This window comes from Falco naumanni, chromosome W (genome assembly GCF_017639655.2).
Source record: "Falco naumanni isolate bFalNau1 chromosome W, bFalNau1.pat, whole genome shotgun sequence".
NCBI classification, from domain to species: domain Eukaryota; kingdom Metazoa; phylum Chordata; class Aves; order Falconiformes; family Falconidae; genus Falco; species Falco naumanni.
Genome location: NC_054079.1, coordinates 22,641,863 through 22,656,335, shown reverse-complemented (window position 1 = coordinate 22,656,335; position 14,473 = coordinate 22,641,863). Strand labels below are relative to the sequence as shown.

Genomic DNA, 14,473 nt, shown 5'->3' with positions numbered 1-14,473 from the left:
ATTCATTAAGTATTCATGCATAACCATGATATTTCCTGTAAATCATTAACATATTCTCCTCCTATATCCGATTCTGCGCAGTAGAGCTTAGAAAAGTCTAGAAATGGGTCTGGGGTACGATTTGGGTAGGTGGTATATGAGTCGGTGGTCGCGATCTCCCCCTGCCGGAATTATCTTTTACTAAAGTTCACGGTTTCTTGGCAGGCAACTACAAGCTGTTCCAGTCGACTCTCCCCGGTTCCCATTAATCTCATATTCTGACATTTCAATACACCTCTACATACAGAAGACTGGTCAAATACAAAGAAACCTTTCAAACCCTAAAGTTATTACCTAAGTTTTAACTATGGTTCCAGCCCCTTCTTCTAGCCTTGGTACAGGATGTACAGAAGATCTCATGACAGCTTTTACTGTGCAACTATAAGTTTCGTTAAAATATTTCTTATCCTTCTATATTTCAATTTTATAAAATAATTTTATAAAATCAATTAATCAATCAAATAAAGTCAATCAATCTTAACTTATTAACAAATCGATAACATTTCCCCCCTTTAAAGTAGCCCTTTGCCATAAACAGAGGAGTCGTTCCCACAAGCTCTCTAACTTAGGTGCTAGAGTTGGATGGTGTCCACTCTCTCTTCCCCTTCCCAAAATTCCATAAAATAACTATTACTAGTTTTCTGCTTGTATTGGATTTGCATGGCAAGGTTGTTTTTGGTTGTTTGTTTGTTGTTTTTGGTGGTGGTTTGTTGTTGTTGTTTTTTTTGGGGGGGGGTACAGGGGTGGCTTCTGTGAGAAGCTGTTAGAAACTTCTCCCTTGTCCCACAGAGCCAGTGCCAGCCGGCTCCGAGATGGACCCACCGCTGGCCAAGGCCGAGCCCATCAGTGACGGTGGTAGCACCTCTGGGGTAACATATTTAGGAAAAGGGGAACCCTCCCCCCCCAAACTTCAGCCAGAGAAGAACAAGAATACATGAGAGACACATCTCCGCAGCCCCCATGGCAGTGCAGGAGGGGCAGGGGGGCTCCAGGCCCAGAGCAGAGGTTCCCCCCAGCCCGCGGTGAAGCCCACGCTGAGGCAGGCTGTCCCCCTCAGCCCGGGGAGGCCCATGGAGGAGCAGATCCCCACCGGCAGCCCCTGGAGGCCCCACGCCAGAGCAGGCGGGTGCCCAAAAGAGGTTGTGACCCGTGGGCAGCCCACGCTGGAGCAGCTCCTGGCAGGGCCTGTGGCCCCGCGGGGAGAGGAGCCCGGGCTGGGGCAGGTTTGCTGGCGGGGCTGGGGACCCCGGGGGGACCCAGGCTGGAGCCGGCTGTGCCTGAAGGACGGCACCAGTGGGGGGACCAGGCTGGGGCAGGGGAGGGGTGTGAGGAGCCGCCCCTGAGGGGAAGGAGCTGTAGAGACAAAGCATGATGAACTGATGGCAGCCCCCATTCCCCATCCCTCTGTGCTGCTGCAGGGGAGGAGGTAGAGAAAATTGGGAGTAAAGTTAAGCTGGGGAAGAAGAGAGGGGTGGGGGGAAGGTGTGAAGAGAGGGGTGGGGGGAAGGCGTTTTTTAAATTTGGTTTTATTTTTCATTATTCTACTCAGATTTGTTTACGAATACAATGAAAGGGTTTTTATGTCGTATTTGGGGAAGTGTCAGCTACATCAGGTGCATCACACATCATATTCTAAACTGAATAAAATCTTGACCCATTCAACCACCTGCTGGAACCACCTAACTGGACAGGTTCTGGAGCTCTTCAATTTAATTCCAAATTCAGAGTCCATAGTGGATATTTAAGGAGCAATTGCTTAGCACTGATTTTATGCATACAGGACTCGGGGGGGAAATCCATGTTCCTGGTTCTGCCAAGTTGTTTGTTTTTGGGTTTTGTTTTTTGTTTTTTTCTCCAATATTTGTCAATGATTCTCCTTTCCCCTGCCCTCCACCAGCATGATCTGATGACTCAAATTAAAGCATCCTCCAAAAGTCTGAATTACTCAAAACAGCCCATTCTCTAGAGAGATTTAGGAAATACAGGACAAATTCCTGCATCACACTTTCAAAACTATTATTTAATTAAAAATTAAGTTCAGTCTCTATGCCATTTAGATTGGCTGAATGACCAGATGATATAAAGCAAGTCCATATTCAGACAGTCATTTTAAGTCATCTTACTTCCCATGAACTAGCAAAACACACATCATCTATACCACATACCTTACCAGGCACTAAAAAGTCTGTTTATGCTAATCCCTGGTTTCAAACTAAGAGCTCATATTTTTACACTTCCCTTTTCATTCATAAAGCTGAATTAATTTTTATTTTATTGTCAGGCAGCTGGGACAGCTCTGGGTGAATAAGCCACTTGAGTGCCATTTTTTGAATCATTTACTCTTTAGTTAACCCAAATTCCCAATACATAGTGGGCAGTTTCAGATTGAAGGACATGTGCTCATTATTTTATATTAAAGCTTTTTAATTTTTACCACGCATGCACACAAGCACGCTGACCTGATCACTGACCTACTTTGCTACCATCAATTCTTAGAAGAAAGCATGTGCTGTGTGCTTAAATGAAGGCCCTGTCCATATTTATTACAATAGCAGGCCACAATAGATTGCAGATCGGCCATTGTTTTGCTGAAAATGCTTAGACCTAAATATGTCACCGTGCATTAAGGAGCCAGAGCAAGAACAGAAATTTTTAAAAATTGGCTTTAAATAATTTTTTCTCACAAAGCACTGAACCTATAAGGGGCACAAAATTTGGAGGACAACTAGAAAAAGAAACTCAAAGGGCTATTTGAGTGCCAGAGAGCAGAAATAAAACAGAGAGCTCAGCAAAGGATACTGTAGGCCACAGGCACCTGCGCTGGTGCGGTACCCTCCCAGCTGCTGGCCACTCTCCGAACAGTGCCACGTGAAGTGTTTGTCTTGTCCGGTGCTTAACACCCACTCCATCTCCAGGACAAACAGAATCATCGTGACTCTGCTTTGATGAGCTGAAAATTAAGCAGACATATAATCACATTGTAGAGAAGGACACGGGGGCAGAAGACTACTGCAAGTAGCAACTGCACCCAACTCCTCCACTCCCTATTCACCTGCTCCCCTGTCCTTACAGAAGAAGTTGGTGTTTAATTAATCCTATCGACACAAGCTACCAAGCAAGCTCGTAAGGTCCCTGTTCAGCATTTGTGCAAGAAAGGGTAGAAATAAAACTTAATTCCTTCTGTGCCTATTGCAGTCATTTATGTTCTACAGTAGCACAAGTCTTCCTTCTATCCCTGTATCATCACCAACAAAGCTGCCATTGTGGAAAGGACTCTGGGCTCTACTTCAACCCCTTCTGAGCTGGTTTTATGACAGCAGTACAGACGCCTACGCTGCCACTCCTCTCACTGTGAGGTCTGGTGGATCTGGGCTGTGGATTGTGGCATGCCAGCAGAACGATGAGTTACAGCACAGGCACAATGCTGCACCAAAGGGAAATTTTAGCATTGCATGCAAACCAGCTAAAAAGAAAATTGGAATAAACCAAAATAAAATAAAAATAAACCTGAAAAATATCACAGCTCGGCAAGATTAATAAAACAGCGGAAGGAATAAATTTCTACTGCTACCTAAAAGCCATCGAAAGCTTTTCATTAAAACAAGGGAACCCAGGCTTGTACAGATGTTTTTTTGTATGAATGACCAGTGGGTTTGGTTGTGATTGAGCCAATTTTTTAATAAAACAAGTGGCTGGAAAGCCACGCAGAATTATTCCCAGCTGTAACTTAGTAGCAAATGCCATACTCCTCAATCTACAGCCCTACTGGTTTATTACTGTTCTGAGACATGGCAACATGTGTCGCACAAAGCAGGCTGCTTGTATTTGTTTGTGTAAAAGCTGACACACTGAAAAGATTAAACATCTTTGGAAGCTTAAAAATCAGCCCGAGATCTCTGTTTGAAATGCAGAGATTCCTCAGAACAGCATGGGAAGATTGCTGCCTGCCCTATACAAACACACAGCCCAGATGAGAGCTGTGTTCAAACCCTATGAGGGGGAGCTAGTTGTAGCAAAGAATAGGAGGCTTGCACGAGCCGACATCTGCCCCTGACCCACACTGCTTTTTAGACCCAGAATCCTCGAGGAGAAAAGTCAACAGGTGCTTTGACACAAGTTGCCATAACTGTGACACACAGCTAGACCAGTTTATAGTGTCAGATGTGAACTGTGTCCAGATGCTTTCACCCTTGCCCATAGAAAAGCTCAAATTTTGGTGCTTTTTTCCACACACTTTAACTCCACATTTGCAATCAAGGCAGAAGGATGGGGACCACCCAGGAGTCACTTGAGCTCTTTTAATCAGATCCTCTCTCTCCTTCACCCTTTGGATTTCTCCAGGAAGAAATTCAGTGACCCGGTGAGTGACTAATGTTTGTCTTTACCTACTGGTTGGTCTTATCAGGAGCACCTGCACTAGCTGTAGTGGTGCACTGCAGAAAGGGCCACAACAGGACACCTGCTGCTACAAGCACCTGATGGGCTTGTATACATGTCCCAGGGGCTTGTGTGCACCAGCAGTGCTGTAGAGACCCATGCACTTCCACAGGATGTGCAAAGCTGGCTGAGGTCAGGCTGTTCAAGGGGCCTGCCCTGGAACGTTTTCTTAGCACATGGCAACTACAACTGCTAGTGCCAGCTTCTTGTGGTTTGAACTGGCTCTGGGGATAACCGGCACCACCCAATTCTCCTGTCTCCTCCTAAATCTCCCAAAAGGCAGGGCTTGTACCTTTTGCCAGATGGTGAAGCAGCTCTCTCTGGCAGGTAAGGAGTAGGCATTGAAGAAATATGTATGTGCCAAGAGGTGGAAGGGGTGTAACGTGATAGCTTTGCTTATCCTCCCTCCCCAAAAAGAACTTTCAATTCAGCACTCTGTTGTCCACCTGCAAGTGCTGCACATATTAGCTGGTGCCCCCACACACATGCTGATGGCAGATATATCTGAACCAAGTGAAAGGGCACAGTGGAGGTCATCTAAGTAAGGGAAGAAAGAGAGGACAAATCTAAATAAGAAGTCCTTGTCATTTAGAGGGAATTTGACCCATGTAAGGATTAAAGAAGCAAAATGTCAGAAGACTGGAAGTTTATAGGGGAACAAGGAAGAGGTCTGGGCCCTAGGATTGACATAGGTTCAGGGCTGTGAAACAGCAAACAAAAAACCAGCTCCTTCGTCCATGGAAGGTTTGATCACCATTTGTGTGCAAAAAAACTACTGGAACAAATGCTTCCAAAGCTGCTCACTGCAGCAGCAGTGACATGGAGAAGGGAGGATGAAGGGTGAATGTGGTCACAGTACAGAAAAAGCCACAACAAGCAAACCTGGGTAAGCCACCATGAGAAGAAAGCCCATGTGCAGGGGAAGATTATGCTGTACAGAGGGTAGAGAAGCAGCAGACAGGAGAAGTGAGCAGGTCCACCTGCAGCTGGATGGTGGGAGGGAGCAGGGGGGCTGCACTCTGCTATGAGAAAGCAGCAGCAAGCACCGTGCAAAGAGCAAGTTGGAGAGAGAATAGAAGGGCTGTGCCTAGAGAAAAGAAGCTGCAGCCAGGAGGTGCATGCTGAGATGTCAGCAGCCAGAGCGCAGGGGAAAGGAGGCTAGGCACTGTGTGTAAAGGCAAAGGTCTGAAAAGCACAGCCAGTGCGTGGCTACGCACAGTGCAGGGCAAGAAGCTGCGATGGGTGAAAAGGAGGGTTACAACAGTGAAAAGCAGCAGCAAACACTAAGAGAGGTAGAAGCTAGCAGTAAGAAAGAAAAACTTAGCATGTGCAAGAAAAGCACAAGAGAAGAGGCTGTGCATATGGGAAAGCAGAAGTAAGGGTACTGCGTGAGCCGACCTGAAAGCAAGGAGGCAGGGGGACGCCCCCAAAATGGGCAAGCTGCAGAAAGCATAGGGCAGAAGCCAGTCTACAAATCCTGCTTGGTAGAAAAAGCACATGTTAAATAATTTTTTTTTAAAAAAAAAAATTTAAAAAAGCAGGAAGTGTTACATCATCCAGAAGGTGCAGTTGCAAGGAGCTGGGTGGAAAAGGCTGTGCATACGGCAGGACCAGCTCGTGAGCAGCTTGAGGTGGCTGGCAAGGGCTAGAAGCTGAGGCTGCTGAGGGAAGGGGAGGGTTTCTTCAGCACCTGTAGTCTTGCAGGAATGTGAGAGGAGCTGCCCGGGGAAAAGTTGCTGTGAGCGGAGGTTGCCCGTGCCTGCAGCTGGTGCTATAGCTGAAGAAGAGGGGATGATGACAGTTATGCAAGACTGACACAGAATGAAGTTTAATTTCCCAGAGTGTCCCAAACAGCACCGTTCAAATGCTTGCACTACTCCTCCTCATGCAAGGGAAGGAGTTAGTGCCTGTAGGAGGCCAATGCTCCATGACCCACTGACTCCTCACTAACACTGTGTCACATCCCCAATCTTGATGTTTTGACCCCTTTCAAGAAACAGGAGATTTCAGAACTCCAGACACAGTGTCGCAGCAAAACCTGCACGGAGCATGTCCAGCCACATGTGCTGGTGGTGCCGGGCCACCGTACAACACTGGATCTGGCCGCAGACTCCTGCCAAGACCATGTGCATAGGCTGTGCTTTGCTGTCACTCTCTGTTACTAGCAGATTTCACAGACATATTCATGGCTTTTCAAGACACAATTAATGTTCTTTAATAGCTACAGCAGCTTCAGCTACTTGTAATAATACCTTGTGGGAGATTATTGATAGCCCACCAGTCACTGGGCAAGATGCTACTTTTAAACAGCACTCTTGAACATTTGCAAAGCTAGCACACACAAAACCAGCCAGCACAGCTAAGCTAAAGTCCCCTTGTAGGCTAAATAAAATTATTTACTCTCCTAAAATATTTTTTAAAAAAGTAAAGGCCTTACTTGAAAACTTTAAACAAAACCAACAGGTTTTAGAAGTGAGGGTTTTAACAAATGAACCACTAGAAGGCCACCATACCCAACAAAACTATGTGTTCCTTTTAAATTATGTTTTTCCCTGCCCCAGCGCTTTGCCAGGATGCTTATGCCAATCCCTATACCTCAATACAGCTATATGAGAAAGGCGATGGGATTGTCCATGGTAGTCCTCCTGGACCAGGTGAAGAAGGTTCATCTATTGGATCATGACATGCCTACCCAAAGGACTATGTGGCCCTCCCAGCATATTCTCCAAGAGAGTTCAGTGGACATGGGGCTCTCCTTGCCAAGTCCCAGCAGCACTGCTGGACTCTGGCCCCAGTAAGCCCAGATCCAGTGTCCTGGATGGAGGCAACTGTAGCAAGAGTAGCATGGAAGTGCCTACCACTGCGTGATCCGATGGAACCACAGGAACTCATGACTGACAACAGCTCCCAGAGATCTGACTTCCGCAGCATTTCCCCAGCACCCCAGACCTCCAGTACAGGTCCAGCTGTACTGTGCTCCCCCACCAACACCAACATGTGGTACAAAGAGCAGAGAATCAGAGAGCATGTCTCTATGGATGGGTTGACAGGAGGCACTGTGCTGCAGAGCAGCAGGCAGCCTCAGGTCATCAGTGTGCTGCAAACAGTGGGGAATCTCTGCTTTTGTTTTCCTCCCTTGCACGGTCAAAAACCTGCCCACTCACCTGCCCCTCGGGACTTTGGGTGACACTTTCCAGTGGAGCTGAGGCAACCCAAGATTGTTCCTGGGTTGCTGTAACTTACTCTGTGCCATGTCATTTCTGGTCCAGACAGAGGAACGGCCCAGAGGGGTTTCTGTAGTCAGCATGTGTAGCACTGCTGATAAGCTGGGCAGAGCATGTCTTCATGCAGAGGCTCTCCTCCATCCCTGTGTCCTGCCTAGCTGTGTTATGGCAGCTGTTGACCACTGTTCCAGGGAAAGTTTCCTACTGAATCCGAATGGCCCTTCACAGAGTCTTGTCCCTCCTGTTGCAATGAATTGAAACCCATCTTTCCCCCTGTCTGGTTGCCATCTCCATTTGCAGCACTAACAGCAATCTGCTTTCCTAAGCCAGCAGCAGGGGGAGAAAAAAAAAAAAGATAAAACAGCATCTCTAACAACATCGGAGGGCATATTTTTCCAAAACCAAACTTTTGCCCCCATGGCTGGCAATGTGTAGAACACCAGCCCTAATGCTTCTTTAACCCTTGCACAGAGGGGATTACTATACAGACACCCACACCTACATGATTTTTTTTCCACTCCCCAAATTAGGTCACTTGCACACTGCCACTATTTTTTAAGCTAGGGGAATAGAGTTTTTATCAGCTTAAACAAGGAAAAGACCAAACATCAAACCCCAGAAGCGAGAGAGGAAAATGTGAGGGACACAGCAGCAGCGAGTGTCGCTCACACTGTTTTAATTGTCTGAAAGCAGACACCATCTGCTGCCAGCGAACACTGTGGTTTGGACTAGAACTGAAATTATGCCTATTCTGGGCACAAGTATTGCTTCTCTTGCCCTAAAATAAGTCCACAATTTTCAGATAAAATCTTCTAACACATCTAAGATTCCTGGCACAAAGTGATCCAAACTGATCAAAAACCTTCCCACAACTGAGACAGGCAGTCTAGGAAGGTGACTCCAGCTGGGACTCTGGTCAGTTCTACCACCTCTCTACTGGTGTTAATGGATTCTTGTTAGAGTCTTCTATTGTCCAATGTTTGGGGGATGCCACCTGGACTCCTGGGAGTCATCCACAAGACAACCCATGGAGGTTCTCCATGGCATCTTCCTATCCAAGGGCCTCCTCCAAAGCTCTGCAGTAGCAGCACATCTGGTACGCTGCAGCAGACTGCCATAAGAACAGCCTTTATTTTCATTCATTTTTTCTAATTTTATGAGGGGTGCTCCCCAGGCCTTGGGTGGGCTGCCACAGTCAACTTCCTATTCTGCCATACTGCCAAGATGTATGTTCCCTCCTTCCAAAATTTTCAGCCTTTTCCCGGAAGAGCTCAGCAAGAAAGATGGTCTCATTCACACATTGTTCTGCATACAAAGAAAAGACTTCAGCTCACCCTTCCTGGGCTGCAAGTAGCCTGCAAGATTGAATCCAAGCATGCAAATGGAGGAGCTAATAAGAGAGGGGCTACAGAACAGTCAGTAGGACTTACCAGTGCAACAACCCTTAAAAATGAAACCTAGGTATGTCAAACTTTAGGGATTGTGGAGCAATCACAAATTCGGATAACAAAGACTTGTACAGTCAGACTGCAGCACTCTTATTTAAGATTCACATACACATTTTATCATCATTGGATATTTTTCTCCAGTTTTTACAAGCTAAGAAAAAATGCAGGCATTCTAGCTTGATTTTACAACACACCAGGCATTCATGAAACAGCTGAAGTAAAACCCTCAAAAGCTGATGCATGTTAGCTGCGCTCTGCAAACATCAAGATTCTTGTCATACCTTAACATTTAAATGTTACAAAGTGATCCCCAGAGCCTCCATTTAGAGATTTAAATTATCCTCTCAACATTTCAAGGTATAAAATTCAAAATATATGAGTGAATACATATTTTAAAATGTATGTGGGAAATCTCAAGCCAACATATTAGAGGCTTCTATACAGAAACATAATGCTTCGCATATATTATATGATACCATATAATATCATACTACCTCTTAGAGATACAAGAATAAATTATCTTGGAGATAAGAAATTATCTTATCTTAGAGATAGAAGAATAAATTGTTGCATGTATTTGTTACTTTTATAAGAATACCTGTCCGAAGCAGTGTCCTTTAGAGGTTTGAGAAGTATAGCTAGGTTTCTTAAAACATTACATTAGTGAATACCAGAATGTATTAGAAAAGATATGGATTAGCGTTTCTTGACCTTTTTTACCATGACAGGTATCCACTGATAAAGTTGAGATTACTGAAGCTGACAGTTATCAAAATATAACCAGACTAACCCCAAAAGCTACAGTCCTAAATGTTTCACCCTCAAAGATGGGTTAATTTTCTAAGTTGTTCTGTTAAATACCCTGGATGACTAAAGATTAATACTTATTTTCCCCAAACACAGTCTGGATTTTGGACAGTTTGCTCTCAAGAAGAATATTCCAAAGGAGCATTTAAAAGGAAAAGGAACACGAACCAGCTTTTTAAAAGTCTTGCAATCTCAGAACAAAGCACATTATTGGTCAAACCAGCATTTACATTAGTTAAAAAAAAAAAAAGTCAATCACTGTAAAGGAGACTTCTCTCCATTCACACTCCTTAAGAGGACTTTAACAAAAATTAATGACAACACAAACCAATTAAAATTGATCATGGATCATGGTTCTTACCCTGGTAACTTTTCTCTAACATCATCTTGTTGTAATCTTCTGATAAAATGAACTCCTGAGGGCAAGGAAAGAAAAAACAAAAGAAACAGTGCTTAGAGGTAGAAAGTGTTTTCATTTTAATTCGTTACCAAGGTAAACTCTCCCTTCTTCGCAACCACAGTCCTGTCTATAATTTTTGCTAATATTGAGTACCTTCATTTAAAAAACTAAAGTATTTCATTTTTTAAAGCTTCCTAAGAAACAACATCACTAGTGCTTCTGAACAGAATGGTGGAGATAAAAGAGGAAATATTAAAGAAAGAGGTCAAAAAAGCTGACAGAAATGACTGGCTATGAGCTGAGGTACCACAAAATGAGAGACCTCAGGTCTGGCTCATAGCAAACACCTATTGCTTGGGACTGACTGCGCAGACACCTGCATGTGTACACAGCTATGTGTGCAGAAGCATGCATGTGTGTATACATATGTAGCTATGCATGTTTATACGCCACACCCCAACCTGAACACTCAGAAAACTCAATAAAAATAAAAAGGAGCCCCTTGAAGTTGCTTAGTCCAAACTAGGTACCAATAATCCATGATGGGAACACATTTCAGGTTTCTGTTGAGAAGTCTCAGTGCTTCAGACAAACAGAAACTCTGACTTTTTCTCCACTTAATTTTATTCCACTATTGGTTAATACTTAATTTGGTGTCTCAGAAGCAGACTTTCTTCCTTTGCTACTGCTTCGTTGTGGCTAACAAGCAGTTGTGCGTGGGATGGAGGGTGGCTTAGCATAGGCTGTGGCTGCCTGGGGAGAGATGTGTGGTGTGACCAGCCTGGCTTGCTTCTGCAAGGGAAGAGCACACTTATGGGGGGGCCTGGTGCTGCACTCCTGCTGCCTTGGTGCTGTTGTTCAACCACCAATATGGCTTTTGCATGAGGAAATGATGAAAAGAGCAGCTAAAAGTCTGCACGGGAGCCTCAGCTCTTGGAAAAAAAATCCCCGTAGTTAAATTGACCGAGCACCTGGATGTCCCTGCCACTCATTTTGAAAAGAAGAATTGCTCAAAGCTGGGGAAACAGAATGGCCACAACAAAACTCCTCCAACATCTCTCTAGAGGATACACTCAAGCAAAGGGTAGGCTCTGTGGCACCACCGCATGAATTAGCTTTCAAATTGCTGTCAGGTTTCTACATGTGTATGCCGCATACTCAGAGCGACACAAAGGAAAACTGAGGAGTGTAAAAACACATCACATTAATAATTTATAGCAAACTACACAGAAATTCCCTGAGCTAATATACCTAGGGGATAGAAGAAGTAAAACTTAACTAATTTGATCGGAAATAGAGTAAAAAAAAAATAAAAGAAACACTACAAACACAAGATAAGTGAAATTGTAAAGCACAGAGTTGCAAAATGTTCATGTATAAACACTGCCAAAAACACTGGGCAACAGTAGAGAAGACTGGACTTGAGCACCCTACAGCCTACATTTAAGGCAAACCAAATGTTTAATGCAAGAGCATGAGAAGACATTCTAATCGGTGAAAAGCCAGTATTTATCCCCAGTTTCCAACCTGGAATTTAAAAAAAAGTCACTCTGCATTTTCTGTGTCATCACTGTGGGTAATGTGCATGGCTTTCCAGCACCAGGATTACCCTAACACATCATTGCTACTGCTTGGCACCAAAATGGGGAGCCTACAATACCCATCTGTGGAACATCCAGAGATCTCAGCTTCCAAGAAAACAACTATGAGTGATTTGACACAGCTATGTATTTTGCTGTTTCTAGGTTTCTGTTCATAACTTAGTTATAACTAAGTTTTCTTGAATTGCTCATCTTCCTTTCCTTAATCTGCTCCACCTCCCATTAGCTTTCCCCAACAGTTAAGGACTACAGCAGGGAGTGTTATTTAAACAGCAGTAACAAATCAATTAAGTCAGCTGGATTTCTATGCCAGGGTCACCTTAATTTTACAAAACACAGAACGTTAAAAAACTGCTATACCTCCCTAGCTACTTACAGGGGAAGTGGTTTTCATTACCCACTGCCTCAAGAATACTAAACCACCACATGCAATGCTTTGCTACAAAGTCTACTTGAAGCAAGACCCTTTGCTATGAATGCTAACTTTCTGCTGTTAAAGGGCCTCAGTTGCTGTGACACATGGTGGGAGAATATGTCTGCCTTTCCCACCAGTTTGGCTGTCCCCAAGTTTGCCTGTGGTAGCACACAGATGCTGGTGACTTCAGGTGGGATGAAAAGTGTGGCTTGTATTCTCATTTTTCTTTGCATTTTATCCTTGATAAATTTGACATGGCCATTCTGTTCCATGATACGAACAGTCCCACAGTTTCAGTGGAAGTCTGAAAAGGCTTTTGAGTCTCTTCATTATAATACAGTGAATCAAACAGAACTGCAGTTCATAAGATTTACCCAAGTATTGATTAGCTCTGTATGCTTTAGTACAAACTACAGCTATGCACTATAAATACACCACTCCATCCAAGGAGATAAACAAATACAGGACAAAATAAACACAGTTCCAATTAATGTGAATCCCGGATATAATTTTTTCTTCCCTTACCTCCCCTCGCCCCCCCCCCCCAAGTCTTCTTGCTTCTCATTTTCTTCTTTGAAAGCATATAATCTGTGATGCATTTTCTTGTTTCGCATTTTCTGATCTTTCTCTAGGTCTTTTACTCCCTGCTTACCTTTACACTGTCACGTGTTCTTCCATTGCACTCATCCTCTCAGGGCCAAATGTATTAGTTGCGTCAATAGACAGGTATTTTAGCACAGGGCACCTTGCTCAAGAAATTCATGCCCTACTGCACATACATTGTGTCATCTGCACTACAAAACCACCGACTACATCTCCTTAACATTGTACCAGCAGAAACTGGGGTGGTTTTTTTTATTCTTCCATACGTAGATGTTTTGCTCCTCTCAAAGCTGCTGGTGCCCAGTTCTCATTAGGCAGCTTTTTGGCTCTTGTTAATGAGCTAGGAAGTCTGAGGTCACCCACCCAGCTCAGTTGGTGCTTATTAACAGAACACAGAAAGATTTCAGAGTCCTGTACGAGCCCCTTTTGCATAGGAGGGGCTGGAATCTATCAGAGTGCTAAGGATGGCAAAACCAAAATCCCTCCTTGCAGGGATTAAAACCGTTTTTTCTGGCTCTGCTCTTCAGAGGTTCTTTTGGAGCTACTTGCTACCTTTTCTACCATACTGAAAACGCTAGTGATTAGTCCTGGCTGTTTCAGGTAAGATTATTACAACAGTGGCTTGGTACCATGAAAGCCTTCACAAAGCATCTTGAGCATCTGAAAAGACTGTCCAATCTAGTGCCCACTATCGTACAAAGACTCAACTGCACCTTCACAGAGCACATCTCCTTCACCCTGAAACATACACACCCCCCCACAAACTTCTCTTGAGCCCAAGACCTCTGTAAACCATCCTGGAAATACTATCAGCATCTTGTTTCAAGTTGCTCTTGTTAGGGCAAACAAAACCCATACTCAGGTGTGTGCCATTTCAGAGCCCTTGGCCATGGGGATGGCTGAGGTGGCTAAAGGTCTAAGGAAGACCCATGCCTTTCCAGAGCTGCAGGTGGATGCCAAATGATGTATTCCAAAATAGCACTAGAGACCTCTGCTTCGGCAACTGAATCAATTTCTGAGAGTTAATAATCTTTATATATTAGTTACGTGTTACCCATTCACAACCTAGTTCCCACCCAGGGAATTTACACTCTGTACTCTGATAGATGATGCCACTTTGACAGCATGCTACAGGTCTCCTTAAAGACTTGACTTCATCCTGTTAACACAAGTGACCAACAGCACTCTCAGGCCTTCCAGAGGACAAACTCACTTCAGAAATGCAAGAGAATGAAGACATTTAAATCTACTGTTAGACCCTACATCTATGTCTGTTGCAAAGAAAGCTCTAGAAAATTATTACAGTGTTTTCACTTTATAAAGTAAAAAAACCCTGAGAGATGACCGACACCATCGTGTAATTTTCTTGAAGGAAAAAATAAGTTTCCCACAGTGGTAGAGATGAAAGGCATACATCAGCAGGTAGAGCCTGACTCAGACTCAGGTATTCAAAGTATTGTTTATGGTCAAACCTGTAGACACCTGCAATATCAGATGAT

General features: G+C 44.2%; 1 protein-coding gene across 1 annotated transcript in view; it reads right to left on the bottom strand.

Annotated features, from left to right (window-relative positions):
* LOC121080437 (WD repeat and FYVE domain-containing protein 2-like) overlaps window positions 1-14,473 on the bottom strand; it is a gene marked incomplete at its 5' end in the record, with an annotated part of 94,407 nt that overhangs the window by 21,150 nt on the left and 58,784 nt on the right. Inside the window, 2 exon segments of the mRNA XM_040578457.1 lie at window positions 2,839-2,989; window positions 10,317-10,371. Of these exon segments, the coding sequence (XP_040434391.1) occupies window positions 2,839-2,989; window positions 10,317-10,371 (206 nt within the window).